The sequence below is a fragment of the Oncorhynchus keta genome, unplaced genomic scaffold (genome assembly GCF_023373465.1).
Source record: "Oncorhynchus keta strain PuntledgeMale-10-30-2019 unplaced genomic scaffold, Oket_V2 Un_contig_1249_pilon_pilon, whole genome shotgun sequence".
Lineage (NCBI taxonomy): Eukaryota > Metazoa > Chordata > Actinopteri > Salmoniformes > Salmonidae > Oncorhynchus > Oncorhynchus keta.
Window position 1 is genome coordinate 40,962 of NW_026277894.1, and position 27,485 is coordinate 68,446.

At 42.5% G+C, this 27,485-nt stretch overlaps 3 protein-coding genes and 1 long non-coding RNA gene across 9 annotated transcripts; 3 read left to right on the forward strand and 1 right to left on the reverse strand.

Moving 5' to 3' along the window:
* The first annotated feature begins 4,647 nt into the window (after positions 1-4,647).
* On the forward strand, positions 4,648-8,571 carry LOC127917946 (zinc finger protein 239-like). 4 transcript variants are annotated; one of them, XM_052501109.1, is made up of 4 exons: positions 4,648-5,703; positions 5,907-6,535; positions 7,391-8,135; positions 8,223-8,571. In XM_052501109.1, the coding sequence occupies exons 1-3, from the start codon at positions 4,983-4,985 to the stop codon at positions 7,700-7,702; spliced, it is 1,662 nt and encodes a 553-aa protein (XP_052357069.1). In that variant the 5' UTR covers positions 4,648-4,982; the 3' UTR covers positions 7,703-8,135; positions 8,223-8,571. The 4 variants fall into 4 exon arrangements, with proteins under 4 accessions (XP_052357069.1, XP_052357070.1, XP_052357071.1 ...); XM_052501110.1 differs by having other exon boundaries at positions 8,258-8,571; XM_052501111.1 differs by having other exon boundaries at positions 8,293-8,571.
* Positions 8,572-9,272: 701 nt separating this feature from the next.
* On the forward strand, positions 9,273-10,426 carry LOC127917947 (uncharacterized). Its single transcript, XR_008098113.1, has 2 exons — positions 9,273-9,994; positions 10,047-10,426. It is a non-coding gene; the product is annotated as an uncharacterized LOC127917947 (long non-coding RNA).
* A 2,120-nt stretch (positions 10,427-12,546) lies between these two features.
* On the reverse strand, positions 12,547-21,063 carry LOC118381020 (zinc finger protein OZF-like). Of its 3 annotated transcripts, none has more exons than XM_052501115.1 (8): positions 20,965-21,063; positions 20,092-20,281; positions 19,957-20,016; positions 16,901-17,347; positions 16,545-16,663; positions 15,144-15,337; positions 13,729-13,897; positions 12,547-13,607 (listed from the first exon to the last, which is right to left on the reverse strand). In XM_052501115.1, exons 2-8 carry the CDS (start codon positions 20,225-20,227, stop codon positions 13,350-13,352), a joined length of 1,383 nt encoding a protein of 460 aa, XP_052357075.1. In that variant the 5' UTR covers positions 20,228-20,281; positions 20,965-21,063; the 3' UTR covers positions 12,547-13,349. The 3 variants fall into 3 exon arrangements, with proteins under 3 accessions (XP_052357075.1, XP_052357074.1, XP_052357073.1); XM_052501114.1 differs by having other exon boundaries at positions 16,557-16,663; positions 20,898-21,041; XM_052501113.1 differs by having other exon boundaries at positions 20,898-21,041.
* A 128-nt stretch (positions 21,064-21,191) lies between these two features.
* On the forward strand, positions 21,192-22,410 carry LOC127917949 (gastrula zinc finger protein XlCGF26.1-like). Its single transcript, XM_052501116.1, has 2 exons — positions 21,192-21,429; positions 21,837-22,410. The coding sequence occupies exons 1-2, from the start codon at positions 21,421-21,423 to the stop codon at positions 22,269-22,271; spliced, it is 444 nt and encodes a 147-aa protein (XP_052357076.1). The 5' UTR covers positions 21,192-21,420; the 3' UTR covers positions 22,272-22,410.
* The last annotated feature ends 5,075 nt before the right edge of the window (positions 22,411-27,485 follow it).

Here is a 27,485-nt window from a genome sequence, read left to right on the forward strand (position 1 = left end):
TAAAGAGGGGGACAGAGGAGAGAGAGAACTAAAGAGGGGGACAGAGGAGAGAGAGAACCAAAGAGGGGGGAGGAGAGAGGAGAGAGGAGAGAGAACTAAAGAGGGGGACAGAGGAGAGAGAGAACTAAAGAGGGGACAGAGGGAGCGAGAGAAAGAGAAAGAGAGAAACAAATATGGGGTAAAAAAAAACTAAGGGGACAGAGAGATATTGTAGAACTAAATGACAGGGGGAACCTCTGTGACAGATTTGCTTTGGCACCCCTAACACCAAAGGGGACAGAGAGAGAAGAGAACTAAAAGAGGGGGACAGAGGAGAGAGAGAGGGGACAGAGAGAGAGAGAGAACCAAAGGGGACAGAGAGAGACTAAAGAGGGGACAGAGAGAGAGAGCAAAAGGGGGAGAGAGAACTAAGAGAGGACAGGGAGAGAGGAGAGAGAGAACAAAGAGAGGAGACAGAGAGAGAGAGAGAACCAAAGAGGGGGGGGGACAGAGGAGAGAGAGAACTAAAGAGGGGGACAAGAGACTTTTGACAGAGAGGAGAGAGAGAACTAAAGAGGGGGACAGAGGAGAGAGAGAACTAAAGAGGGGGACAGAGGACAGAGAGAACTAAAGAGGGGGACAGAGAGAGAGAGAACTAAAGAGGGGACAGAGGAGAGAGAGAACCAAAGAGGGGGACAGAGAGAGAGAGAGAGAACAGAGGAGAACTAAAAGGGGAGTTAGAGTAAAGAGGGGGACAGAGGAGAGAGAGAACTAAAGAGAGGGGGACAGGGACAGGAGAGAGAGAACCAAAGAGGGGGACAGAGGAGAGAGAGACTATAGTTTGGGGACTAAAGAGAGAAGACAGAAAGAGCAAGAAACAGAATATGGGTTGTAAAAAAAAACTTGCACTAATTGCACTTCCTTACAACACTATATTGTATATCTACATAATATGACATTTGAAATGTCTTGATTATTTTGGAACCTCTGTGAGTGTAATGTTCACTGTTAGTTGTTAATTATCTACTCCATTTGCTTTGGCAGTTAATTATCTGACAGACATTTGCTTTGGACTAACTATTAACATATGTTTCCTGTGCCAGTAGAGCCCTTTGAATTGAATATAAATGAGAGAGAGAGAGCGAGAGAGAGCGAGACTAGAGAGCGAGAGAGAGAGACAGAAGCAGAGAGAACTAAAGACGAGTACCTGACCTTTGACAGACAAAGGGAGAGAGAGACAAACAGAAAGGGGGAGAGAGACAAAACTATGAACTGTGTAAGACCCCAAATGGCAACTTATTACCGCAAATTAAAGTGTATTGGTCCTTTACACAGATGTTCAATGTTATTGCAGGTGCAGCAAAATGCACACCTTTCTAGCGCCAACATTGCAGTAATATTGAGCAATACACACTATCCAAAAGGAGGGGGAAAAAACAAGAAATATCACAACGACTACTTTTGACCAGAGCCCAGGGTCCATAGCATAGACACTCCTCCACAGCCCTATGGGTCATGGTTGACATATGTACACTCACTATACTAGGGAATAGGTTGCCATTTGGGATGACATTTTTTTCAAATATTACAGAATAACTGGCTATGAGTTCTAACAATGTATTTTATAGCTAATAACAGGAACCCACTTTTATAGCTTCTTTAAATTGAGTAGTACCTGACGTTTTGATAGACATATAGTTTGACTAACTAAATGAGTTAGTACCTGACCTTTTGACAGACATATAGTTTGACTAACTAAATGAGTTAGTACCTGACCTTTTGACAGACATATAGTTTGACTAACTAAATGAGTTAGTACCTGACCTTTTGACAGACATACAGTTTGACTAACTAAATGAGTTAGTACCTGACCTTTTGACAGACATACAGTTTGACTAACTAAATGAGTTAGTACCTGACCTTTTGACAGACATATAGTTTGACTAACTAAATGAGTTAGTACCTGACCTTTTGACAGACATATAGTTTGACTAACTAAATGAGTTAGTACCTGACCTTTTGACAGACATACAGTTTGACTAACTAAATGAGTTAGTACCTGACCTTTTGACAGACATATAGTTTGACTAACTAAATGAGTTAGTACCTTTTGACCTGCAGTTTGACTAACAGTTAGTACATGACCTAGTTTGACTAACTAAATGAGTTAGTACCTGACCTTTTGACAGACATATAGTTTGACTAACTAAATGAGTTAGTACCTGACCTTTTGACAGACATATAGTTTGACTAACTAAATGAGTTAGTACCTGACCTTTTGACAGACATATAGTTTGACTAACTAAATGATGACCTAAATATAGTTTGAGTTAAATGAGTTAGTACCTGACCTTTGACAGACATGCAGTTTGACTAACTAAATGGGTTAGTACCTGACCTTTTGACAGACATATAGTTTGACTAACTAAATGAGTTAGTACCTGACCTTTTGACAGACATATAGTTTGACTAACTAAATGAGTTAGTACCTGACCTTTGACAGACATATAGTTTGACTAACTAAATGAGTTAGTACCTGACCTTTTGACAGACATATAGTTTGACTAACTAAATGAGTTAGTACCTGACCTTTTGACCATATAGTTTGACAGACATACAGTTTGACTAACTAAATGAGTTAGTACCTGACCTTTTGACAGACATATAGTTTGACTAACTAAATGAGTTAGTACAGTTTGACTAACTAAATGAGTTAGACCTTTTGACAGACATATAGTTTGACTAACTAAATGAGTTAGTACCTGACCTTTTGACAGACATATAGTTTGACTAACTAAATGAGTTAGTACCTGACCATTTTGACAGACATGCAGTTTGACTAACTAAATGAGTTAGTACCTGACCTTTTGACAGACATATAGTTTGACTAACTAAATGAGTTAGTACCTGACCTTTGACAGACATATAGTTTGACTAACTAAATGAGTTAGTACCTGACCTTTTGACAGACAGCAGTTTGACTAACTAAATGAGTTAGTACCTGACCTTTTGACAGACATATAGTTTGACTAACTAAATGAGTTAGTACCTGACCTTTGACAGACATATAGTTTGACTAACTAAATGAGTTAGTACCTGACGTTTTGACAGACATGCAGTTTGACTAACTAAATGAGTTAGTACCTGACCTTTTGACAGACATATAGTTTGACCTTTAACTAAATGAGTTAGTACCTGACCTTTTGACAGACATATAGTTTGACTAACTAAAATGAGTTGACAGACATACCTGACCTTTTGACAGACATATAGTTTGACTAACTAAATGAGTTAGTACCTGACCTTTTGACAGACATATAGTTTGACTAACTAAATGAGTTAGTACCTGACCTTTTGACAGACATACAGTTTGACTAACTAAATGAGTTAGTACCTGACCTTTTGACAGACATACAGTTTGACTAACTAAATGAGTTAGTACCTGACCTTTTGACAGACATACAGTTTGACTAACTAAATGAGTTAGTACCTGACCTTTTTTGACAGACTAACTAAATGAGTTAGTACCTGACCTTTAACTAAATGAGTTAGTACCTGACCTTTTGACAGACATATAGTTTGACTAACTAAATGAGTTAGTACCTGACCTTTTGACAGACATGCAGTTTGACTAACTAAATGAGTTAGTACCTGACGTTTTGACAGACATACAGTTTGACTAACTAAATGAGTTAGTACCTGACATTTTGACAGACATGCAGTTTGACTAACTAAATGAGTTAGTAAACAGGAAGTTGCTCAAATGAACACTGCAACAAATGCGTCCTTGTCAACAACTCAGATCAACTCAAACCGACGGGAGGAAACATGTTCCTGGGAAAGAGAGGTTCATACAGGGACTCATATTATGTCTAGCCATTCAATAAAAACAATCATTATTTTAGTTAGCTGATTCTTGACCAAATCACTGTATCTAACGTTAGATGCTAACTAGTTAGCCAGTCAGTGGCAAACTCCCACATAATTGCGCTAACGTTAGCTTACCGTTTGGTATTAAAAAAACAACATTTGTCATCTTTAGTTTCCTACCTCGGGAATAACGGCCGTTGCAACCAAGCTGGAAAATCACATCACTGCCGAATAGATGTTTTTCCAAAGTTAGTTTTGATTGTGCTAGCTAGCTAATAAGACAAGTAGTCAGGCTAAACAGCTTCTCATCTCACTTCTTTCTTGCCAGGGGTATATTCATTACGCGGAAGCAAACAGAGCCGACGGGGAGGGACCTATTAATATTTATTTATTTTTGTTGCAAAAACGTTTTCCGTTTGGAGTGAAAGGTTTCCGTTGCTAAACGTTTTGCAACAAACGATCAGCTTTTGAAGCGGAATCGGCGTAATGAATACACCCACAGACTCGCTGTGGGAAAATGATGCGTTCAAAACAACTGGGAACTCGGAAAGATACGAATTTATATATCGTCGTTAGTGATCTTCAGGTCGGAAAGTCGAAGCTCTAGAAAGAGGCCCGAGTTCTCGAGTTGGATGACTGTTCAAATACATTTCCCCCTCGGTTCTCAATTATTTTCCGAGTTCCCCGTTGTTTTGAACACACTGATGTCGGAGCTTTCCGACTACCTAGTTGCGAGATTCCAGTTGTTGTGAACGCGGCAAAACTCACACTCTGGTCACGTGAGCCGCGCGGTGACGTACTCATGAGCTAAAAAAACAAAAACAATGTGCTAATGCTCTTCCAGTTCAAAGTTCGATTGTTTTGTCCTTTCGTAGAATCTGTTTCCTGTTTATTATTGTTCATGGAAAGTCGTCTGTCACACCACGTATGTAGTAATTATCATAGTACATGTCTACGATTGCAGCGTGTGTGACTTAAGACGGAAGCTCAAAGAATCAAATGGTTAATGTCATCTAAGCTGAGCATACTGGTTACCCAGAGCAAACTGGCTACATCGGGCTCTAAAAAAGAGCGATCAGTGAGTGAACTAACTCTCTATATTGTGCTACATTGAACCTAAACCCATAGTCATCATGGATACTCTCTACACTTATAAATTACTACCACCCACATATACCAACACGAAGGACCCTGAATACAGTTATAGACTAGTGAAGCTCGAACTTGTAGACTGCTGGCAAACTCCAGACCTGAACATCATCATCAAACAAGAAGAGGAAGAGGATATTTCTCTGCAAGTTGAAGAAGAAGAAGAAGAGGAGGAGGAAGAGGATAGCTTTCTACAAGTTAAAGAAGAAGAGGAGGAAGAGGATAGCTTTCTACAAGTTAAAGAAGAAGAGGATAGCTTTCTACAAGTTAAAGAAGAAGAGGAGGAAGAGGATATTTCTCTGCAAGTTGAAGAAGAAGAAGAGGAGGAGGAAGAGGATATCTCTCTATGTGTTAAAGAAGAAGAGGAGGAAGAGGATATTTCTCTGCAAGTTGAAGAAGAAGAAGAAGAGGAGGAGGAAGAGGATAGCGTTCTACAAGTTAAAAAAGAAGAGGAGGAAGAGGATATTTCTCTGCAAGTTGAAGAAGAGGAGGAGGAAGAGGATATCTCTCTACGTGTTAAAGAAGAAGAAGAGGAGGAAGAGGATATTTCTCTACAAGTTAAAGAAGAAGAGGAAGATCACACTTTCATGGTCAAAGTAGAGGAAGAAGAGAAGGACAAAGCTCTTGAAGTTAAAGAAGAAGAAGAGGAGGGTGGTTTTACGGTCAAAAAAGAAGAAGAGGCTATAGAGGTTTTTATTTTTTCTGGTATGTACAGATAATGGGTACGTCCCAAAATGGCACCCTATTCCCTGTAGAGCCCTACAGGCCTTGGTCAAAAGTACTGCCCTATAAAGGGAATAAGGTGCCAATTGGGACGCAGACCAATATTGAGTGTTTGCTAGTACGAACCGTAACATGGTACTGTTTCTTCAGATTTAAACCCAGAACTCTTTATTTCCTTGACGCAGATGGAAAGTGCAACCAGTGGCCTGTCAGTGGGAAGAGTCCCTCCGTATCAGAAGAAGAAGAACAACAGACGCGACCAAAGAAACAGCCCCAGGAACCCCACCACTCCCCTCTGTACTGCCCCGACTGTGGGAGGAGTTTTGTCAGCCCTGGGATACTGAACGCGCACCGCAGAATCCACCAGTCCAGAATAATCCACACCACCACCGGTGAGCCGTCTCACTACTGCCATGACTGCGGCAAGACCTTCGACACCGCCCGCTACCTCAAAAAGCACCTCTTGGTTCACACAGCAGAGAGGACGCACCACTGTTCTCAGTGCGACCGGAGCTTCCTGAGACTCCAGCACCTCAAAGAGCACCAGAGAACCCACAGCGGAGAGAAGCCTCACTACTGCTCCGCGTGTGGGAAGGGCTTCACCAAGGTCCGACTGCTCCGGACACACCAGCGGCTGCATGCCGTGGAGGGGGCCGACGTCGTCGGGGATGGGGCGGAGACGGGGAGGAAGGAAGGTAGTGGGGTGGTGATGTCAGCGATGGGGCGGAAGAGAGCGCTGAGAGTTCTGGCCGGAGTGGACTACTACTACTGCTCTGAGTGTGGGAAGAGCTTCTCCAGTGCGGCCTATCTTAAGGTGTGTAAAATAGAATCACTCTCACACTACGTCTGTACGTTTTTGTTAAGGATGTGCGTATTGACCACAAATGTTTCTACAGATATCAAATCAAATTGTATTTGTCACATACACATGGTTAGCAGATGTTAATGCGAGTGTAGCGAAATGATTGTGCTTCAAGTTCCGACCTTGCAGTAATATCTAACAAGTAATCTAACCGAACAATCACGCTGACATGCAGTTGCCAGACTTGGCTCAGTAGCTGTCTCTCCCATTGAAATAGAACGAATAGAACGCACCTCCCCGTTCCAAGTCAATGATGTCATAATGGGTGAAATAGAACGTCAGTAGCTGTCTCTCCCATTGAAATAGAACAATGATGTCATAATGAAAAACGCACCTCCCCGTTCCAAGTCAATGATGTCATAATGGGTGAAATAGAACGTCAGTAGCTGTCTCTCCCATTGAAATAGAACGAATAGAACGCACCTCCCGTTCCAAGTCAATGATGTCATAATGGGTGGACGAACGGTTCAGTTTGCCAGTCAAATTGCCCGGGTTGGAGGTTCCTAGCCCGTTCCGTTCATTCCATTTCGATGGTGTCTCCAAATAACCACGTACAATAGAAAACCTATTGTCCATGAAACGTTCAGATAGAAATAGTCTATCTAGAACAAACATGCCTCTCTGACATGTAGCATACGGAATCACGTCGGCTCTATTCATGGCATTTCTATTCCGCAAAGTTCAACAACTTTTCGGCTACTGAACGTGGCGGCCCTGTTGTTTCAATTTTGATGAACGATGCGTTTCTAAACACAAGAGATCCTGTAAAATAAAGTTCTAATATGTAATTCTATGTTTCTGTCTCAGGTGCATCAGAAGGCTCACACAGGAGACAAACCATACCAGTGTGCTCACTGTAAGAAATCATTCAGCACGTCGTGGGGTTTAAAGGTTCACCGGCAGAATCGCTCTGGAGAGAAGCCCTACCAGTGCGCCGACTGTGGGAAGAGGTTCTCGGACCTGCGCAGCCACAAAGCCCACCGGAGCACCCACACTGGAGAGAAACCATACACATGCCCTGTCTGTGGAAAAGGCTTTGCCTGGCTAAAGAGCCTACAGAAACACCAGGCCACACACAGCAGCAGTGATGGTGGAGTCATAGAAGTACATATAGAATAATGTAGGATATCCTGAGAGGTTTCACTCCAACCCCAATCTAGCAGGGTAGTTACAACTACGGGACAGGAGGGTAGCTCTCCAGGAACAGGGTTACAGAAGGGTAGCTCTCCAGGAACAGGGTTGGGTTACAGAAGGGTAGCTCTCCAGGAACAGGGTTGGGTTACAGAAGGGTAGCTCTCCAGGAACAGGGTTGGGTTACAGAAGGGTAGCTCTCTAGGAACAGGGTTGGGTTACAGAAGGGTAGCTCTCCAGGAACAGGGTTGGGTTACAGAAGGGTAGCTCTCTAGGAACAGGGTTGGGTTAAAGAAGGGTAGCTCTCCAGGAACAGGGTTGGGTTACAGAAGGGTAGCTCTCTAGGAACAGGGTTGGGTTACAGAAGGGTAGCTCTCTAGGAACAGGGTTGGGTTACAGAAGGGTAGCTCTCCAGGAACAGGTTTGGGTTACAGAAGGGTAGCTCTCCAGGAACAGGGTTGGGTTACAGAAGGGTAGCTCTCCTACAGAAGGAGCTCTCTAGGAACAGGGTTGGGTTACAGAAGGGTAGCTCTCCAGGAACAGGGTTGGGTTACAGAAGGGTAGCTCTCCAGGAACAGGGTTGGGTTACAGAAGGGTAGCTCTCTAGGAACAGGGTTGGGTTAAAGAAGGGTAGCTCTCCAGGAACAGGGTTGGGTTAAAGAAGGGTAGCTCTCCAGGTTAATCAAGTCAAATCACCTGGATTTTAATTCCAGAAATGAGAATTAGATTCCAAATGAAAGCAATCATCTCAGTGTGGTGCAGGAGGACGGGGCTGGACCAGCTGACATCAAAAAATTAAAGGGGACAGTTTGATTAAAAGCTTGAAATAAAAGTACAAATCCAGGTCAAAACACAGGGCCTAATTATAGAAACACAACGTCACGGTCTCATAACACCGGCTGGTAAAGCTCTGTCTGGATGAGGGAATGTTGTTGTGTCTCATAACACCGGCTGGTAAAGCTCTGTCTGGATGAGGGAATGTTGTTGTGTCTCATAACACCGGCTGGTAAAGCTCTGTCTGGATGAGGGAATGCTGTTGTGTCTCATAACACCGGCTGGTAAAGCTCTGTCTGGATGAGGGAATGTTGTTGTGTCTCATAACACCGGCTGGTAAAGCTCTGTCTGGATGAGGGAATGTTGTTGTGTCCCATAACACCGGCTGGTAAAGCTCTGTCTGGATGAGGGAATGTTGTTGTGTCTCATAACACCGGCTGGTAAAGCTCTGTCTGGATGAGGGAATGTTGTTGTGTCTCATAACACCGGCTGGTAAAGCTCTGTCTGGATGAGGGAATGTTGTTGTGTCTCATAACACCGGCTGGTAAAGCTCTGTCTGGATGAGGGAATGTTGTTGTGTCTCATAACACCGGCTGGTAAAGCTCTGTCTGGATGAGGGAATGTTGTTGTGTCTCATAATACCGGCTGGTAAAGCTCTGTCTGGATGAGGAAATGTTGTTGTGTCTCATAACACCGGCTGGTAAAGCTCTGTCTGGATGAGGGAATGTTGTTGTGTCTCATAACACCGGCTGGTAAAGCTCTGTCTGGATGAGGGAATGTTGTTGTGTCTCATAACACCAGCTGGTAAAGCTCTGTCTGGATGAGGGAATGTTGTTGTGTCTCATAACACCGGCTGGTAAAGCTCTGTCTGGATGAGGGAATGTTGTTGTGTCTCATAACACCGGCTGGTAAAGCTCTGTCTGGATGAGGGAATGTTGTTGTGTCTCATAACACCGGCTGGTAAAGCTCTGTCTGGATGAGGGAATGTTGTTGTGTCTCATAACACCGGCTGGTAAAGCTCTGTCTGGATGAGGGAATGTTGTTGTGTCTCATAACACCGGCTGGTAAAGCTCTGTCTGGATGAGGGAATGTTGTTGTGTCTCATAACACCGGCTGGTAAAGCTCTGTCTGGATGAGGGAATGTTGTTGTGTCTCATAACACCGGCTGGTAAAGCTCTGTCTGGATGAGGGAATGTTGTTGTGTCTCATAACACCGGCTGGTAAAGCTCTGTCTGGATGAGGGATTGTTGTTGTGTCTCATAACACCGGCTGGTAAAGCTCTGTCTGGATGAGGGAATGTTGTTGTGTCTCATAACACCGGCTGGTAAAGCTCTGTCTGGATGAGGGAATGTTGTTGTGTCTCATAACACCGGCTGGTAAAGCTCTGTCTGGATGAGGGAAGGTTGTTGTGTCTCATAACACCGGCTGGTAAAGCTCTGTCTGGATGAGGGAATGTTGTTGTGTCTCATAACACCGGCTGGTAAAGCTCTGTCTGGATGAGGGAATGTTGTTGTGTCTCATAACACCGGCTGGTAAAGCTCTCTCTGGATGAGGGAAGGTTGTTGTGTCTCATAACACCAGCTGGTAAAGCTCTGTCTGGATGAGGGAATGTTGTTGTGTCTCATAACACCGGCTGGTAAAGCTCTGTCTGGATGAGGGAATGTTGTTGTGTCAGAAGGACATCAAAATGTCACATAAGTATGTGACTTGTAATTATATATTTTAGATGTTTATATTCATACGCCAGATGTCGTTTGTAAGCCTAGTTTTTGTTCTCTCAAAGTGTTCAGTTGGATGGATTGTGCAACAGGTGATGGTTATCTTTTGGGTTTTTTCCGACAGCAAAATGTGCTCACTATAACATGAAGTGTATGGAGCAATGTTTGGTTTGGATCTGAAATTAATGGATGATGAAAATAAACATGGTCAGTTGTTGCACTCTGATCTGATATGTGTCTTTATTTTGTAGCTGAGCTCAAAGCACATGCTAACGTCTGGTAGCATAACATCTGATTTCTGTCTTTATTTTGTAGCTGAGCTCAAAGCACATGCTAACGTCTGGTAGCATAACATCTGATTTCTGTATTTATTTTGTCGCTGAGTTCAAAGCACATGCTAACGTCTGGTAGCGTAACATCTGTTTCTGTATTTATTTTGTAGCTGAGCTGGCACATGCTAACGTCTGGTAGCATAACATCTGATTTCTGTATTTATTTTGTCGCTGAGTTCAAAACATGAAGTGTATGGAGCAATGTTTGTTTGGTCTGAAATTAATGGATGAGCAAATAAACATCTGATTGCACATAACTGATCTGATATGTGTCTTTATTTTGTAGCTGAGCTCAAAGCACATGCTAACGTCTGGTAGCATAACATCTGATTTCTGTCTTTATTTTGTAGCTGAGCTCAAAGCACATGCTAACGTCTGGTAGCATAACAGTTTTCCACATTGTCACGTCTTCAAATCCGCTTTGAAGCCTTTAAAAAGCAGATCTGGCATTGGAACTGGAGGCGGAGCAAAGCCACTCTATTGAGCAGTGGAGGCTGGTGGGAGGATCTATAGGAGGACGGGCTCGTTGTAATGGCTGGAAAGGATTGACATGGAATGGAGCCAAACGTGGTTTACATATGTATTGTTTGATATCGTTCCATTTCAGACATTACAATGACCCAGTCTTCCTATAGCTCCTCCCACCAGCCTCCACTGGTTTTGAGGTGTGTAACCCCCCTCCAAAACATGGCTGTAGTTACTAAATACACTACTTTAACAGATAAAGTGAAAGATGTTGTTTCGTTTCATGACTTATCTTCATTGATTAATTATACTCTATTGACAAATATGGTTTAACGGTAACCTTTACACAAACATGATTGCCAACAGATTTGTCCAAGAGAAACAATTCACATCATAAACTAGGTTTCCATCCAATTGGCGACAGATTTCCATGCGAATATTCTAGAATCAGCATACATAAAATATGTGCATATTCCCTCCAGTGGTGTTTCCACCAAACTGAATTGTTGCGAGAAAAAAATCAGTGCGTGATGACGTAGGGAACGCAACATGTACTTTTCCCACTTAAGTTTTCATGTACCGAATACATTTTTTCAATGTGTTTCCGTTGCATTTTCAACACTACGGATAGTTTTGTCACAGAAACTGTTAGAATGTATGCACACATGACTGTAAGTCGCTTTGGATAAAAGCGTCAGCTAAATGGCATATATTATTATTATATTAAATAGCAAATGTTCCTAGTCTGGTTTTGGTACGTGCTCTCGATCCAGCAGCTCACAGAGAGATTTTGGGTAGGTTAGTCTACAATAAAGTATGAGATTATGGATAAAGAGACAGAATATTTTGTTTTGTCAAAAGGCAATCAATCGTCGATTATCATATCACCAGAATAAGACCCTCGACATTTATTGGAAAGGAGCATCAAGATCACCGTGCACTTTCACCACCCTGTGAAATTCATGATTTCTACGTATTTCATCTGTAGCCTAATAAACTGCTTGCTTTCCGGACGAGTCGTAGGGGAGGACCACACACCACGTCATCGCGTGAGTGACTCCACATTTACTTCGACATGACGGGTATTAATTATATCAATATTTGCACACAAGGCGTTTCCAGCGCCATTTCTCGCATAAATAATTTGACCGACACAAAAATATCCCATCATGTCGACGTACAAATTATCTGTCGGCATTTATAAAATTGTATCAAAAACTAAACAGCTATCATTCTTTTTTTGGTTTATACAGGATGACTTCACACACATAAAAACTGTAACTGAAACGTAGTAAAGGTGTCTTTCATGTAATGTCAGTTTCCAAACAACCTAAAAAGTAAAAAATAAAAACATTTAAATCAAAATGACCATTTTGTCGACATCTAAAACAGAGCGTTGACCTTGTGTCTGCTCAGAACAATGACAGAACATTCTAATAGACATGTTGACATCACCACTGTGACGTCATCACGGAACGAGTAGAGTGCTAGCAAAGTAATGTTCTATCTCTCTTTCCAATGATGTGGCATCGATGGCATCCCGAGGATGATAAATATATATATATAATTTTTTTGAGGGGGCTTCTGAGTGGCACAGCGGTCTAAGGCACTGCATTTCAGTGCTAGAGGCGTTACTACAGTCCCTGGTTTGAATCCAGGCTGTATCACATCCGGCCGTGACTGGGAGTCCTACAGTGCGGCACACAATTGGCCCAGCGTCGTCCAGGTTTGGCCGGGGTGGGCCGTCATTATAAATAAAAATGTATTAACTGACTTGCCTAGTTAAATAAAATAAAACAATTAAATAAAATGTAATGTCTGTTTCTAGCCAACTAAAATAAAAAATAAATCAAGACATCGTTACATCATCATGTGACGTAGAGTAGAGCTGGTCCTCTATGTTACTGAGTAGAGCTGGTCCTCTATGTTACTGAGTAGAGCTGGTCCTCTATGTTACTGAGTAGAGCTGGTCCTCGTCCTCTATGTTACTGAGTAGAGCTGGTCCTCTATGTTACTGAGTAGAGCTGGTCCTCGTCCTCTATGTTACTGAGTAGAGCTGGTCCTCTATGTTACTGAGTAGAGCTGGTCCTCGTCCTCTATTTTACTGAGTAGAGCTTGTCCTCGTCCTCTATGTTACTGAGTAGAGCTGGTCCTCGTCCTCTATGTTACTGAGTAGAGCTGGTCCTCGTCCTCTATGTTACTGAGTAGAGCTGGTCCTCGTCCTCTATGTTACTGAGTAGAGCTGGTCCTCTATGTTACTGAGTAGAGCTGGTCCTCGTCCTCTATTTTACTGAGTAGAGCTTGTCCTCGTCCTCTATGTTACTGAGTAGAGCTGGTCCTCGTCCTCTATGTTACTGAGTAGAGCTTGTCCTCGCCCTCTATGTTACTGAGTCCGCTACGTGTGGTGCTGTGGTCCGGGTTGAACTTCATATGTTCCTTCAGCTGCTTCAGCTGATAGTAACTCTTCCCACAGTCGTAGCAGTAGAAGGGCTTCTCTCCCGTGTGAATCCTCTGGTGCACCTTCAACTCTGAGGACGTGATGAAACGCTTGTCACAGTCGGAGCAGGGGTAAGGCCTCTCTCCTGTGTGAGTCCTCAGGTGCACCTTCAAAGTAAAAAAAAAAAATACACAATATAAATTGTATTAATTAGTAAGAATTTCAGTATATAGTAAATAGCAAGTATTATGTTGTGTAACTGAAATAAAATCCACAACTATATTGTACCTTTAAGGTCCCCTGAGCACGGAAGGTCTTGTCGCAGTAGGAGCAGGCGTAAGGCTTCTGGTCAGAGTGTATTCTCTGGTGGAGCTTGAGGTTGGACAGCTGTTTGAATGCCTTGTCGCAGTAGGAACAGCTGTGAGGTTTCTCCTGGCTGTGGATCTTCTCATGGACCCTGGAGCAACAGATAATACATGAACCAGTAGTTCAAGTTCACTTGAATATCCCACAACGGGACATTGACTGGTTAAGTACTAGTAGTTCAAGTTCACTTGAATATCCCACAACGGGACATTGACTGGTTAAGTACTAGTAGTTCTAGTTCACTTGAATATCCCACAACAGGAACTTGGTTTGTGACAGTTAAAACATTTTTTTTTAAAGACATGACAACATTGAATCATAACAACAGAAAATACAGTTTAATGAAATAAATGACGACATAACGGATGTCGTAATAAAACAAACAGATGACTTAATAATAACTTTCTCCAGATAAAAACGTAGTAACTTGTTACAATGTCCGGTGGTTATTACGTTATCAGGTGAGTAACACATGGGCCCATACTCATAAAGCATCTCAAAGTAGGAGAGCTGATCTAGGATCAGATCCCCTGTACTTATGATGTTGTTCAGATCCAATAGGAGAGCTGATCTAGGATCAGGTCCCCTTGTACATGTGATGTTGTTCAGATCCAATAGGAGAGCTGATCTAGGATCAGGTCCCCTTGTACATGTGATGTTGTTCAGATCCAATAGGAGAGCTGATCTAGGATCAGGTCCCCTTGTACATGTGATGTTGTTCAGATCCAATAGGAGAGCTGATCTAGGATCAGGTCATCTTGTACATGCGATGTTGTTCAGATCCAATAGGAGTGCTGATCTAGGATCAGATCCAATAGGAGAGCTGATCTAGGATCAGGTCATCTTGTACATGTGATGTTGTTCAGATCCAATAGGAGAGCTGATCTAGGATCAGATCCAATAGGAGAGCTGATCTAGGATCAGATCCCCTTGTACATGTGATGTTGTTCAGATCCAATAGGAGAGCTGATCTAGGATCAGATCCCCTGTACATGTGATGTTGTTCAGATCCAATAGGAGAGCTGATCTAGGATCAGGTCCCCTTGTACATGTGATGTTGTTCAGATCCAATAGGAGAGCTGATCTAGGATCAGGTCCCCTTGTACATGTGATGTTGTTCAGATCCAATAGGAGAGCTGATCTAGGATCAGATCCAATAGGAGAGCTGATCTAGGATCAGGTCCCCTTGTACATGTGAAGTTGTTCAGAACAGATCCAATAGGAGAGCTGATCTAGGATCAGATCCCTCGATCCAGTCATTTTAATCTAAAAGACAAAAACGGATCCTAAATCAGCACTCCTACTCAGACGGATTATGACTACAGGCCCTGAGTTACCTGAGCTCGCTGGAGGAAGGGAACTTCATGGGGCAGCTGCTGCAGTGGTACGGCTTCTCTCCTGTATGGATACGCTGGTGCTTCTTCAGATGGCCAGACTCTACAAAGGTCTTCCCACAGAAGGAGCAGGAGAACGGTCTCTCTCCGGTGTGCCTGCGCTCGTGGGATTTCAGGTTCCCCGTTTGGGCGAAGCCCTTAAAAATCAAATCAAATTTAAAGTGCATTTAAAATCACAACACTCTTTAGTCTGGAGTATTTACACTGAGTGCACAAAACATTAGGAACGTCTTGCTAATATTGAGTTGCCCTTAGAACAGCCTCACTTCCTTGGGGGCGTGGCCTCTACAATAAGAGTTCCACAGGGATGCTGGCCCATGTTGACTCTAATGCTTCCCACAGTTGTGTCATGTTGGTTGAATGTGCTTTGGGTGGTTCAACAGGAAATTGTTGAGCGTGAAAAACCCAGCAGCGTTGCGGTATCTTGACACACTCAAACCGGTGTACCTGGCATCTACCTGGCACCTACCTGGCACCTACCTGGCATCTACCTGGCACCTACCTGGCACCTACCTCAATACTCCGTTCAAAGGCACTTAAATATTTTGTCTCGAGGCTTAACAATCCTTCTTTAAACCGTCTCCTCTCCTTCATCTACACTGATTGAAGTGGATTTAACAAGAGACATCAATAAGGGATCATAGCTTTCACCTGGATTCACCTGGTCAGTCTGTCATGGAAAGAGCAGGTGTTCACACTGTTTTGTACACTCAGTTTATACACCTGGCGACATGGGTACGAATCCTCTCTCTCTCTGTATCTGTCTCCCCTATACATTCAGACTATCACTGTCCATAAAAAACTATAAATTACTACAAAATGTATTTTAAATGTGCAACACTCTTTACAGTAAAAACAATCAAATGACAAAAAGTAAAAGCAAACCATCAGTAAAAGAGATTTAATAAAAATAATCAACCTTCCCACACACCTCACAGACGTAAGGTCTCTCTCCTGTGTGTGTTCTCTGGTGGGTCTTTAGAGATTTAATAAACAGAACCAACCTTCCCACACACCTCACAGACGTAAGGTCTCTCTCCTGTGTGTGTTCTCTGGTGGGTCTTTAGAGATTTAATAAACAGAACCAACCTTCCCACACACCTCACAGACGTACGGTCTCTCTCCTGTGTGTGTTCTCTGGTGGGTCTTTAGAGATTTAATAAACAGAACCAACCTTCCCACACACCTCACAGACGTAGGGTCTCTCTCCAGTGTGTGTTCTCTGGTGGGTCTTTAAAGATTTAATAAACAGAACCAACCTTCCCACACACCTCACAGACGTAGGGTCTCTCTCCTGTGTGTGTTCTCTGGTGGGTCTTTAGAGATTTAATAAACAGAACCAACCTTCCCACACACCTCACAGACGTAAGGTCTCTCTCCAGTGTGTGTTCTCAGGTGGGTCTTTAAAGCAGCCAGTATGGTGAAGCTCTTGTCACAGTCTGGACAGGGGAAGGGTCTCTCCCCTGTATTGGGTGAGAACACAAAACACACAACGTATTGAACTTGATTGTCTGATGATTGAATGCCTTTAGAAAAGGTTCACCAGAACGACCTTAAAACAATTCAACCCCCAAAAAAAGTGGACAGAACTTGTGGCAAAACTATTTATTGACCAGATTGGTTGAGAACCCGAATACTGAATACTGAATACTGAATACTGAATACTGAATACTTTCGAAAGGAACCAAAGTTAAAGAAACCTGTGTGTGTGAGTGTGTGTCTCTTCAGCTCGGCTGGTGAGCAGAACCTCTTGGCGCAGGCCGGTACGGAGCAGGGGTACGGTCTCAGTCGGGTGTGGATGACCTGGTGTTTGTCTAAGCTAACAGTGGTGGATAAACGCTTCCCACACCGAGAGCAGGGGAACGGCCTCTGACGACCGCCTTTGGTCTTGTTGGGCTTAGTCCCTGGGTTTGCTGAGATCTGGGGGCTCCTCTCCTCTCCCTCCTCGTCTTCCTCTCTGGATGCAGGGTCCTTGTCCGATGCCCCTCCACCGGCAGGGCCAGACCTGGGGTCGCTGTTATGGTGGGGGTTGTTCTTGTCAGGGGTGGCTCTAGGGCCATTGTCAGGGGTGGCTCTAGGGCCATTGTCAGGGCTGGAGTCGTCAGAACTGTGGCTGGTAAGGTCAGAAGTAGGGCTTGGGTTGTCATCTGAGGGAACAGAGAAATCTCAGGTCAGATAAGAGGCTTAGTAACGCCATGGTAGCTCCTCTGTGATGCTGTATAGGATATATTATGGCTCCTCTGTGATGCTGTATAGGATATACTATGACTCCTCTGTGATGCTGTATAGGATATATTATGGCTCCTCTGTGATGCTGTATAGGATATACTATGACTCCTCTGTGATGCTGTACAGGATATACTATGACTCCTCTGTGATGCTGTATAGGATATACTATGGCTCCTCTGTGATGCTGTATAGGATATACTATGACTCCTCTGTGATGCTAGGTGACTCCTCTGTGATGCTGTATAGGATATACTATGACTCCTGTGATCTGCTCCTCTGTGATGCTGTATAGGATGCTCCTCTGTGATGCTGTATAGGATATACTGACTCCTCTGTGATGTCTGTATAGGATATACTATGACTCCTCTGTGATGCTGTATAGGATATACTATGGCTCCTCTGTGATGTTGTACTCACTAGTCTGTATAGGATATACTATGACTCCTCTGTGATGCTGTACTCACTAGTCTGTATAGGATATACTATGGCTCCTCTGTGATGCTGTACTCACTAGTCTGTATAGGATATACTATGACTCCTCTGTGATGCTGTACTCACTAGTCTGTATAGGATATACTATGGCTCCTCTGTGAGTACTCACTAGTCTGTATAGGATATACTATGGCTCCTCTGTGATGCTGTACTCACTAGTCTGTATAGGATATACTATGACTCCTCTGTGATGCTGTATAGGATATACTATGACTCCTCTCTGTGATGCTGTATAGGATATACTATGACTCCCTCTGATGTTGTACTCATGTCTGTATAGGATATACTATGGCTCCTCTGTGATGCTGTACTCACTAGTCTGTATAGGATATACTATGACTCCTCTGTGATGCTGTAGGATATACTAGCTCCTCTGTATAGGATATACTATGACTCCTCTGTGATGCTCTATGACTCCTCTGTCTGTATAGGATATATTATAGGATATACTATGGCTCCTCTGATGCTGTAGGATGACTCCTCTGTGATGCTGTATAGGATATACTATGACTCCTCTGTGATGCTGTACTCACTAGTCTGTATAGGATATACTATGACTCCTCTGTGATGTTGTATAGGATATACTATGGCTCCTCTGTGATGCTGTATAGGATATACTATGACTCCTCTGTGATGCTGTATAGGATATACTATGCTCCTCTGTGATGCTGTATAGGATATACTATGACTCCTCTGTGATGCTGTATAGGATATACTATGACTCCTCTGTGATGCTGTATAGGATATACTATGGCTCCTCTGTGATGCTGTACTCACTAGTCTGTATAGGATATACTATGGCTCCTCTGTGATGCTGTACTCACTAGTCTGTATAGGATATACTATGACTCCTCTGCTGATAGTCTGTATAGGATATACTATGACTCCTCTGTGGTGCTGTATAGGATATACTATGGCTCCTCTGTGATGCTGTATAGGATATATTATGGCTCCTCTGTGATGCTGTATAGGATATACTATGGCTCCTATGTGATGCTGTACCTATGGCTCCTCTGTGATGCTGTATAGGATATATTATGGCTCCTCTGTGATGCTGTATAGGATATACTATGGCTCCTCTGTGATGCTGTATAGGATATACTCCTCTGTGATGCTGTATAGGATATACTATGGCTCCTCTGTGATGCTGTACTCACTAGTCTGTATAGGATATACTATGACTCCTCTGTGATGTTGTATAGGATATACTATGGCTCCTCTGTGATGCTAGGTACTCACTAGTCTGTATAGGATATACTATGGCTCCTCTGTGATGCTGTATAGGATATACTATGGCTCCTCTGTGATGCTGTATAGGATATACTATGGCTCCTCTGTGATGCTGTACAGGATATACTATGGCTCCTCTGTGATGCTGTACAGGATATACTATGGCTCCTCTGTGATGCTGTACAGGATATACTATGGCTCCTCTGTGATGCTGTATAGGATATACTATGGCTCCTCTGTGATGCTGTACAGGATATACTATGGCTCCTCTGTGATGCTGTACAGGATATACTATGGCTCCTCTGTGATGCTGTATAGGATATACTATGGCTCCTCTGTGATGCTGTACAGGATATACTATGACTCCTCTGTGATGCTGTCCTCACTAGTCTGTATAGGATATACTATGGCTCCTCTGTGATGCTGTATAGGATATACTATGACTCCTCTGTGATGCTGTCCTCACTAGTCTGTATAGGATATACTATGACTCCTCTGTGATGCTGTATAGGATATACTATGGCTCCTCTGTGATGCTGTATAGGATATACTATGGCTCCTCTGTGATGCTGTACAGGATATACTATGGCTCCTCTGTGATGCTGTACAGGATATACTATGGCTCCTCTGTGATGCTGTACTCACTAGGCTGTATAGGATATACTATGACTCCTCTGTGATGCTGTACTCACTAGGCTGTATAGGATATATTATGGCTCCTCTGTGATGCTGTATAGGATATACTATGACTCCTCTGTGATGCTGTATAGGATATACTATGACTCCTCTGTGATGCTGTACTCACTAGGCTGTATAGGATATATTATGGCTTCTTCCTCTTCCTCCTTTTTGACGTTGAACAACCCTGAAGGAAACACACAAGATTTAAATCACGGCAAGTTGTAAATAAACAAATCAAAGAGAGAGGAGGCAAGAGCACCTGTACTTGGGTGAGCCACACCCCATATCTCTTCCTCCTCTTCTTCTGTTTTCACATGAGCAAAACTCAGGTACGTTGTTAGGGGTGTTGTTAGGGGCCCACAGTCCTCCTGCTTCACCCCCCTCAGGGTCTGCATTACTTGGTCTCCATGGATACCTTTGGGCCCAGGGGACCCTGTGAGTTTGGTCTCCTGAGAGAGAAGAAAACAGAAGTGGATTTGTCACTACAATTATTTCCAGACAAAGCATTTTTATGGTTACATGTAGCTTTCTTTAGTGTGCGTATATATATTTTAAACTTTAATATATATATTTACTTTAACATTTTTCTAAGCACATGCCGGCCATGTGATGAATATAGTTGTTCAGTTTAATATAGTTGTTCAGTTTAACTCAATTCTTTGGTAGGTACCGAACATATTTTAACATGATTAAGTTTGAAAAATGTGTGAATGGCAAGTTGAATGGCTGTTTCCTGGGCTTAAAGGATAATCGCAATATTCAACTGACTCCTTCGTAAACCCAGATTCTGGTTTATTCTACATCATGCCTGAACATGCATCTCTATACATATTCATTGATGGAAACTGCTCGCACCAACATGGTCGCTGCATATCACCATTCTAGCTATTTCACTTCACTTCTGTAACGGGAAATATGTTGAAACGTATCGATTAGACTGCTTCCACCGGGCAAGGAAACTGCTGCTTTGTTCAGAACCACTGAACTGAGCAGACAAAAAAAAAACATACGTCCACCTTCGAAACATTATAAATGTTATATTTGAGTTTATTGTTATCTACTCACCACCACGTCCATTGTATATAGTAGTGCTCTTTGAAAAAAAAGAAGAAGCTCAGAATATGAAACAAACCGGTTGTTGTTTTTCTTCCGGCTTCCGCCTCAGTGTCGTCAGACGTGACCATCTAGACGAGAGTAATCAACTACCGCTTGTGATTTATCTTTTACTTCTGTCTTTTTTTTTTACTGTTAAGCTAGCGAGTTTATAGTTGGCGGATGGTAGCTTCTTATCTTCCCATTTGCTAATACAACTATTCAGCTATGAACTTCGCTTTTGTCTGACGATCATCGGCCACGGGACTTCGTTGAACGGCGACTTTTGGAGATCACCGTCATATGTGTTGTCCTGGGCAACAGACTTAACAGGTTAACAGGTTTAGCTACCGTTAGCCGTGGCCCTGTCCTGGTTGACATGACAACTTTCCCGACCCCTGTCCTGGTTGACATGACAACTTTCCCGACCTGCTGATGACCCGTATGTCATCCCTGTGATATTCCTGCCCGGTGGGACCATCTTAAACAACACATCATGGATGAGGTGACAGGAAACTAGTCTGGGGGGGGGGAAGGAACCGCTTTCTTTCAATATATATGAGTGTAAATATTTCATGTAGCTCGCTTGCTGGCTTGTCGCCGATGCTAACTAGTGTCTGCTGTCAGTTGAATTGTTGGTTGTAATAACAATGTCGTTTTTAGCTAATCACATAGTCACCTTTTTATGTGTGTAGCGTTAACTGTGTTGTTTCGCAATATGAACAAAAACAGCAACAACTTCTTGATTTGAGTTTTTTTAAACTTTAGTATCCGGCAGGAGACGATACAGCACAGCAGTGTAGTGATGTTCCTAACTCAGGGTCCAGCGGACTAGACTGAACCAAGTGCTGAATTTGTTTAAATTGTTTACCTGTAAGGGTGAAGCCTTGCCTGTGCTGTTCTCTGCTACAGGAGTCTGTAGACCAAGTGTCCAACCTGTCTCCTCTTCGCCACAATGCTGGAGCTGACTGCAACCATGGTGACCAGAGCTCACTGTTGAGCCAGCGGGAGATGGTGTTGGAAAACCACGATTATCTCCATCACCGTGAAACACTGGCCTCAAAGGTTTCAGCGGAAGAGAGAGGAGTGTGGTGCGAGTCTGATGTCCCTGTAGTACAACAGAACAACCTCGACAACACAACATCATCCACTAAGAAGTCTTTCCCTTGCTCTGTGTGTGGACGACTCTTCACTACAAAACAGTCCCGGGACCGACACATGAAGACCCACACGGGAGAGAAGCTGTCCCACTGCACCGTGTGTGGGAAGAGCTTCTCTCAGCAGTCCTCCTTTAGGATACACCAGAAGAGCCACACGGGAGAAGCCCTACCGCTGCCTTGCACCTGACTGTGGGAAGAGCTTCTACCAATCAGGAGCCTTGTTGAGACACGGAAGGGGTCACGCTGAGAGGTCGACTAGACTAAGAGCTGCTGAAGATGTGCTGCCACACCAACAGGAGCTGCTTGTCCAACAGGACGATACTAGTAACAAGGTGGGGAGGACTAGGGCTGTGTCTCAATTGGCACCTACTCCTTATATAGTGCACTACTTTTGACAGGAGCTGGCTATAATCAGTTACTCAGCCCTATGGGCCCTGGTCAAAGGTAGTATACTATTTAGGGAATAGGGATTGGTTCTGGTGCCTGGTAAAAAGTAGTGCACAATATAGGGATTAGGGTGCTATTTGAGACACGACTCCAAGACAACAAGCTGTACAATAACTTCTCAACAGGTTTTAACTGTCTTTAACTTCTCATTGTTGCCTCATTTTAGAATTCTAAACTTCAGGCTGTAGTGGATGTGCAGCCAGAGCAAGAGGATGTCCGTCGGGCTCAAGGTACTGACAGGTGGTCTAGGAAGACATGTTGCTACTATGCAAATCATGTTCAAGTTCCATAAATCACCCAGCCGGCCCCCATTGATAAAGGGCCGTAGTACCTCAAGGTACTGACGGGTGGTTTAGGAAGACATGTTGCTGCTATGCAAAACATGTTCAAGTGAGTTGCTGGCCCTTTGAGGTCCACAATATACACTGAGTGTACAAAACATTAAGAACACCAGCTCTTTCCATGATATATATATACACACACACACACACAGTGGGGCAAAAAGTATTTAGTCAGCCACCAATTGTGTAGTTCTCCCATAAAAAAGATGAGAGAGGCCTGTAATTTTCATCTAGGTACACTTCAACTATGACTAGTTAAATAAAATAGCAATATTTTTAAATGAAAACACAGACTGACCAGAATCCAGCTGAAAGCATCCTTATTGAGTCTTTTATTCCTCTTCAGAAAACCATAATTTTAATAAATCCTATTTCAATTTAAATTATGATGAAAATAAGTATTTGGTCAGCTACAAACAAGCAAGATTTCTGGCTTGTTAAATCCTCTTCAATCAGTGTAGATTGCCAACAAAGGGTATATAAAATTCTTGTCTATTCTTGAGATGAATTGAGAAACTTTTGTTATTGACCAAATACTTATTTTCCACCATAATTTGACAAATAAATTAATCCAAGTTTATCAATTTAAAATGCTAATTGATCATTAGAAAACCCTTTTGAATTATGTTAGCACAGCTGAAAATGCCATTGACTGGCAATAAAAATAAAAGATTTAAAGAAGCAATAAAACTTGCCTTCTTTGTGACTAAGTGGGTTTTTGAGCATCAGCATTTGTGCAAAGGGAGACTGTGAAACAGGCAACTTGGAAATGGCCAGAAACAAAGCACTTTTAGACACCTCATTCACCCACAGTTTCATCAGTGTAGATGAAGGGGAGACGGACAGGCTCAAAATGGAGAAACAAAGCACTTTCTTCTTCTCATGTCAGCTATTCTTGTTCAAATTGAGAAATCTGAAGACTATTCCAAACTGGAGAGCCTTTTGCAATTACCTCTGTAGAATCTGTTTCTAAAATCTTGTACAACACTGTGTACTATTCCCTTCACAGAACAGAACTGGCTCTAAAAACATACATGAATAGAAAAGTGGGTTAATCCCCGGTGTCCAACTTCAAATTTTTGAAAGTACATTAGAGTGTCCAGTTGCAGCTTCAGAGAGGAGTCATAGTACCCGATCAAAACACCAGTCTCAACGTCAGCAGTGAAGGAACTACAGGGATGCTTTTAAAGTTTATCTAGGCAGAGTTACGCAAAGAAAATGCAAGTGATTATCATCAGACTGGCCAATAAAAATAAAAGATTAAGACAAGGAATTCTTTGCCATAATGTTTATTTTTTAGTTGAGCCAGTACCCACTGAATACGCCCCAACAAGGGTTCTGTACCCCTGTGTCAACAGTGGGTCAAGCAACAAATTTGTCTTATGAACAGGTCGAGACCCTGGTGAGGACAACGAGCACGCAAATTAGCTTGAATGGGAGCTGAGACGGTGTTTCGCGGGTATATACATAGTTCATGCAGAAATTCTTTACATGTATTCTTGTGCAAATGATATAGAGTACAGTTTCATCATCTGTCCTGGTGGCTGGTTGTATTACATAAGGATGTGGAGGTCAGTGGTTATATGCGTGATGAATAATTAGGGTTGTAAGGCATTGGTTGGATGTACATCATTGCCAAATTTTCATTAAAATTTTAGATTAAATTCTCTGGCAACAGATGTGGTGAACATTCCTGCAGTCAGCATGCCAATTTCACACTCCTTCAAAACTTGAGACATCTGTGGCATTGTTTTGCCTTCCTGACAAAACAGGGCATTTGTACATTTGAGTGGCCTTTTGATGTCCCCAGCACAAGGTGCACCTCTGTAATGATCATGCTGTTTAATTAAAACCTCTTAGGGCTGCAATCCCGTTAACGGGATGATATGTCCACAACAGCCAGTGAAAGTACAGGCGCCAAATTTTCAAAACAACAGAAATCTCATAATTAAAATTCCTCAAACATACATGTATCTTATACCGTTTTAAAGGTAATCTTGTTGTTAATCCCACCACAGTGTCCAATTTCAAATAGGCTTTAGAGGGAAAGCACCACAAACGATTATGTTAGGTCACCACCAAGCCAAAGAAAAACTGCCAAAGAGAGGAGTCACAAAAAGCACAAAGAGATAAAATGAATCACTAACCTTTTGATGATCTTCATCAGATGACACTCATAGGACTTCATGTGACACAATACATGTATGTTTTGTTTGATAAAGTCTTGGACATATTTATATAAAAAAAAAATCTGAGTTTAGGTGTCAGGTTGAGGTCGTTTACTAGTTCCAAAAACATCAAGTGATTTTTGCATAGCCACATCAATTCAACAGAAATACTCATCATTAATGTAGATGATAATACAAGTTATACACATGGAATTATAGATATACCTCTCCTTAATGCAAGGAGAGTCTGCAGATATTTAAACTGTATTGTCCTCAAACGGAATAATCTGAGAAGGCTCTCAGAAAATAAATACAATTTTCCCCATGTTGGAGTCAACAGAAACAAAGAAATCACATTATAAATATTCCCTTACCTTTGATGATCTTCATCAGAATGCACTCACAGGAATCCTAGTTCCACAATAAATGCTTGATTTGTTCGATAGTGTCTATTATTTATGTCCAAGTAGCTACTTTTTGTTGGCGCGTTAGGTACACATATCCAAACTTTCAGGTGCAGATCGGACAAAAAAACTTCAAAAAGTTATTACAGGTGAAGAAACATTTCAAACTAAGTATATAATCAATCTTTAGGGTTTGTTATCATAAATCTTCAATAAATCTTAAAGTTCCAACTGGAGAATTCCTTTGTGTCTAGAGAAGCAATGGAATGCAGGTCGATATCATGTGAATACGCGTGACCAGGAAATGGCTCTCTGCTAGTAACCTGACTCATTCACCTCTTATTCAGGCACAACACAGTAGATGCCTCATTCAAGTTTCTAAAGACGGTTGACATCTCGTGGAAGCCCTAGGAAGTGCAACTTCATCCATATCCCACTGTGAATTCAATAGGGCCTGGGTTTAAAATCGACCAACCTCAGATTTCTCACTTCCTGTTTGGATTTCTTCTCAGGTTTTTTGCCTGCCATATGAGTTCTGTTATACTCACAGACATCATTCAAACAGTTTTAGAAACTTCAGAGTGTTTTCTATCAATATTAATAGTAATATGCATATATTATCAACTGAGACTGAGGAGCAGGTCGTTTACTCTGGGCACCTCTGCGCACCTTTCATCCAAGCTACTCAATACTGCCCCTGCAGCCATAAGAAGTTTTTAATCAGCTTCTTGATATGCCACACTGTCAGGTGGATGGATTATCTGGCAAAGGAGAAATGCTCACTAACAGGATGTAAACAAATTTATGCACAAAATGTGAGAGAAATAAGCTTTTATGGGAAATTTCTGGGATATTTTATTTCAGGTCGTGAAACATGGGACCAAAACTTGACATGTTGCGTTTTATATTTTTGTTTAGTGTATTTGAAGTCATTCCAAATACTTTATCTGGGGACTAATTGGGCTTAATTGAACCAATAAGAATAGAAGTCTTGCGCAATGGAACCAATAAGAGTAGACGCAAAAAAAACGCAACCCCGCCCATCTGGTACTCCTGGCAAGCTAGAGCAAACGCAAACAGTATCTGAAAGATTTCAGATAGTATTTGAACCCAGGTCTGGTGGCCACTGGTCTAACCCAGAGACATATATTTAGAGCGTTGGACCAACTTGGAAATTGTAATTTTGTTCTAATTCTAGACATAGTGACAGAATTATTTAAATGTTTCCCATGTTATGCTAATGATGTGCTAACATGGGTTATGCTAATGGGGTGCTAATGGAGTGCTAACACGGGTTATGCTAATGGGGTGCTAACATGGGTTATGCTAATGGAGTGCGAATGGAGTGCTAACATGGGTTATGCTAATGGGGTGCTAACATGGGTTATGCTAATGGAGTGCTAATGGAGTGCTAACATGGGTTATGCTAATGGGGTGCTAACATGGGTGCTAATGGAGTGCTAACATGGGTTATGCTAATGGGGTGCTAACATGGGTTATGCTCTAACATAGTTATGCTAATGTGCGAATGGAGTGCTCATGGGTTATGCTAATGCATGGGTTATGCTAATGTGCTAATGGCCTTAAATCGCCCAGCTGTCTAAAGCACATGGTTCTGGGGTGCTAACATGGCTCCATAGAATGCAAGCCTCAATCGCCCAGCTGTCTAAAAATGGTTCTGGTCTAACCAATCAATCAAATAAAGCCCTTTTACATCAGCCGATGTCACAAAGTGCTGTATAGAATCCCAGCCTAAAACCCCAAACAGCAATGCTGATGTTGAAGCACGGTGGCTAGGAGGTACTCCCTAGAAAGGCAGGAACCTAGAAAGAAACCTAGAGAGGAACCAGGCTAAGAGGGGTGGCCAGTCCTCTTCTGGCTGTGCCGGGTGGAGATTATAACAGTACATGGCCAAGACGTTCAAAGCGTTCATAGATGACCAGCATGGTCAAATAATAATAATAATAATCACAGTGGTTGTAGAGGGTGCACCTCAGGAGTAAATGTCAGTTGGCTTTTCATAGCTGAGCTTTCAGTTAGA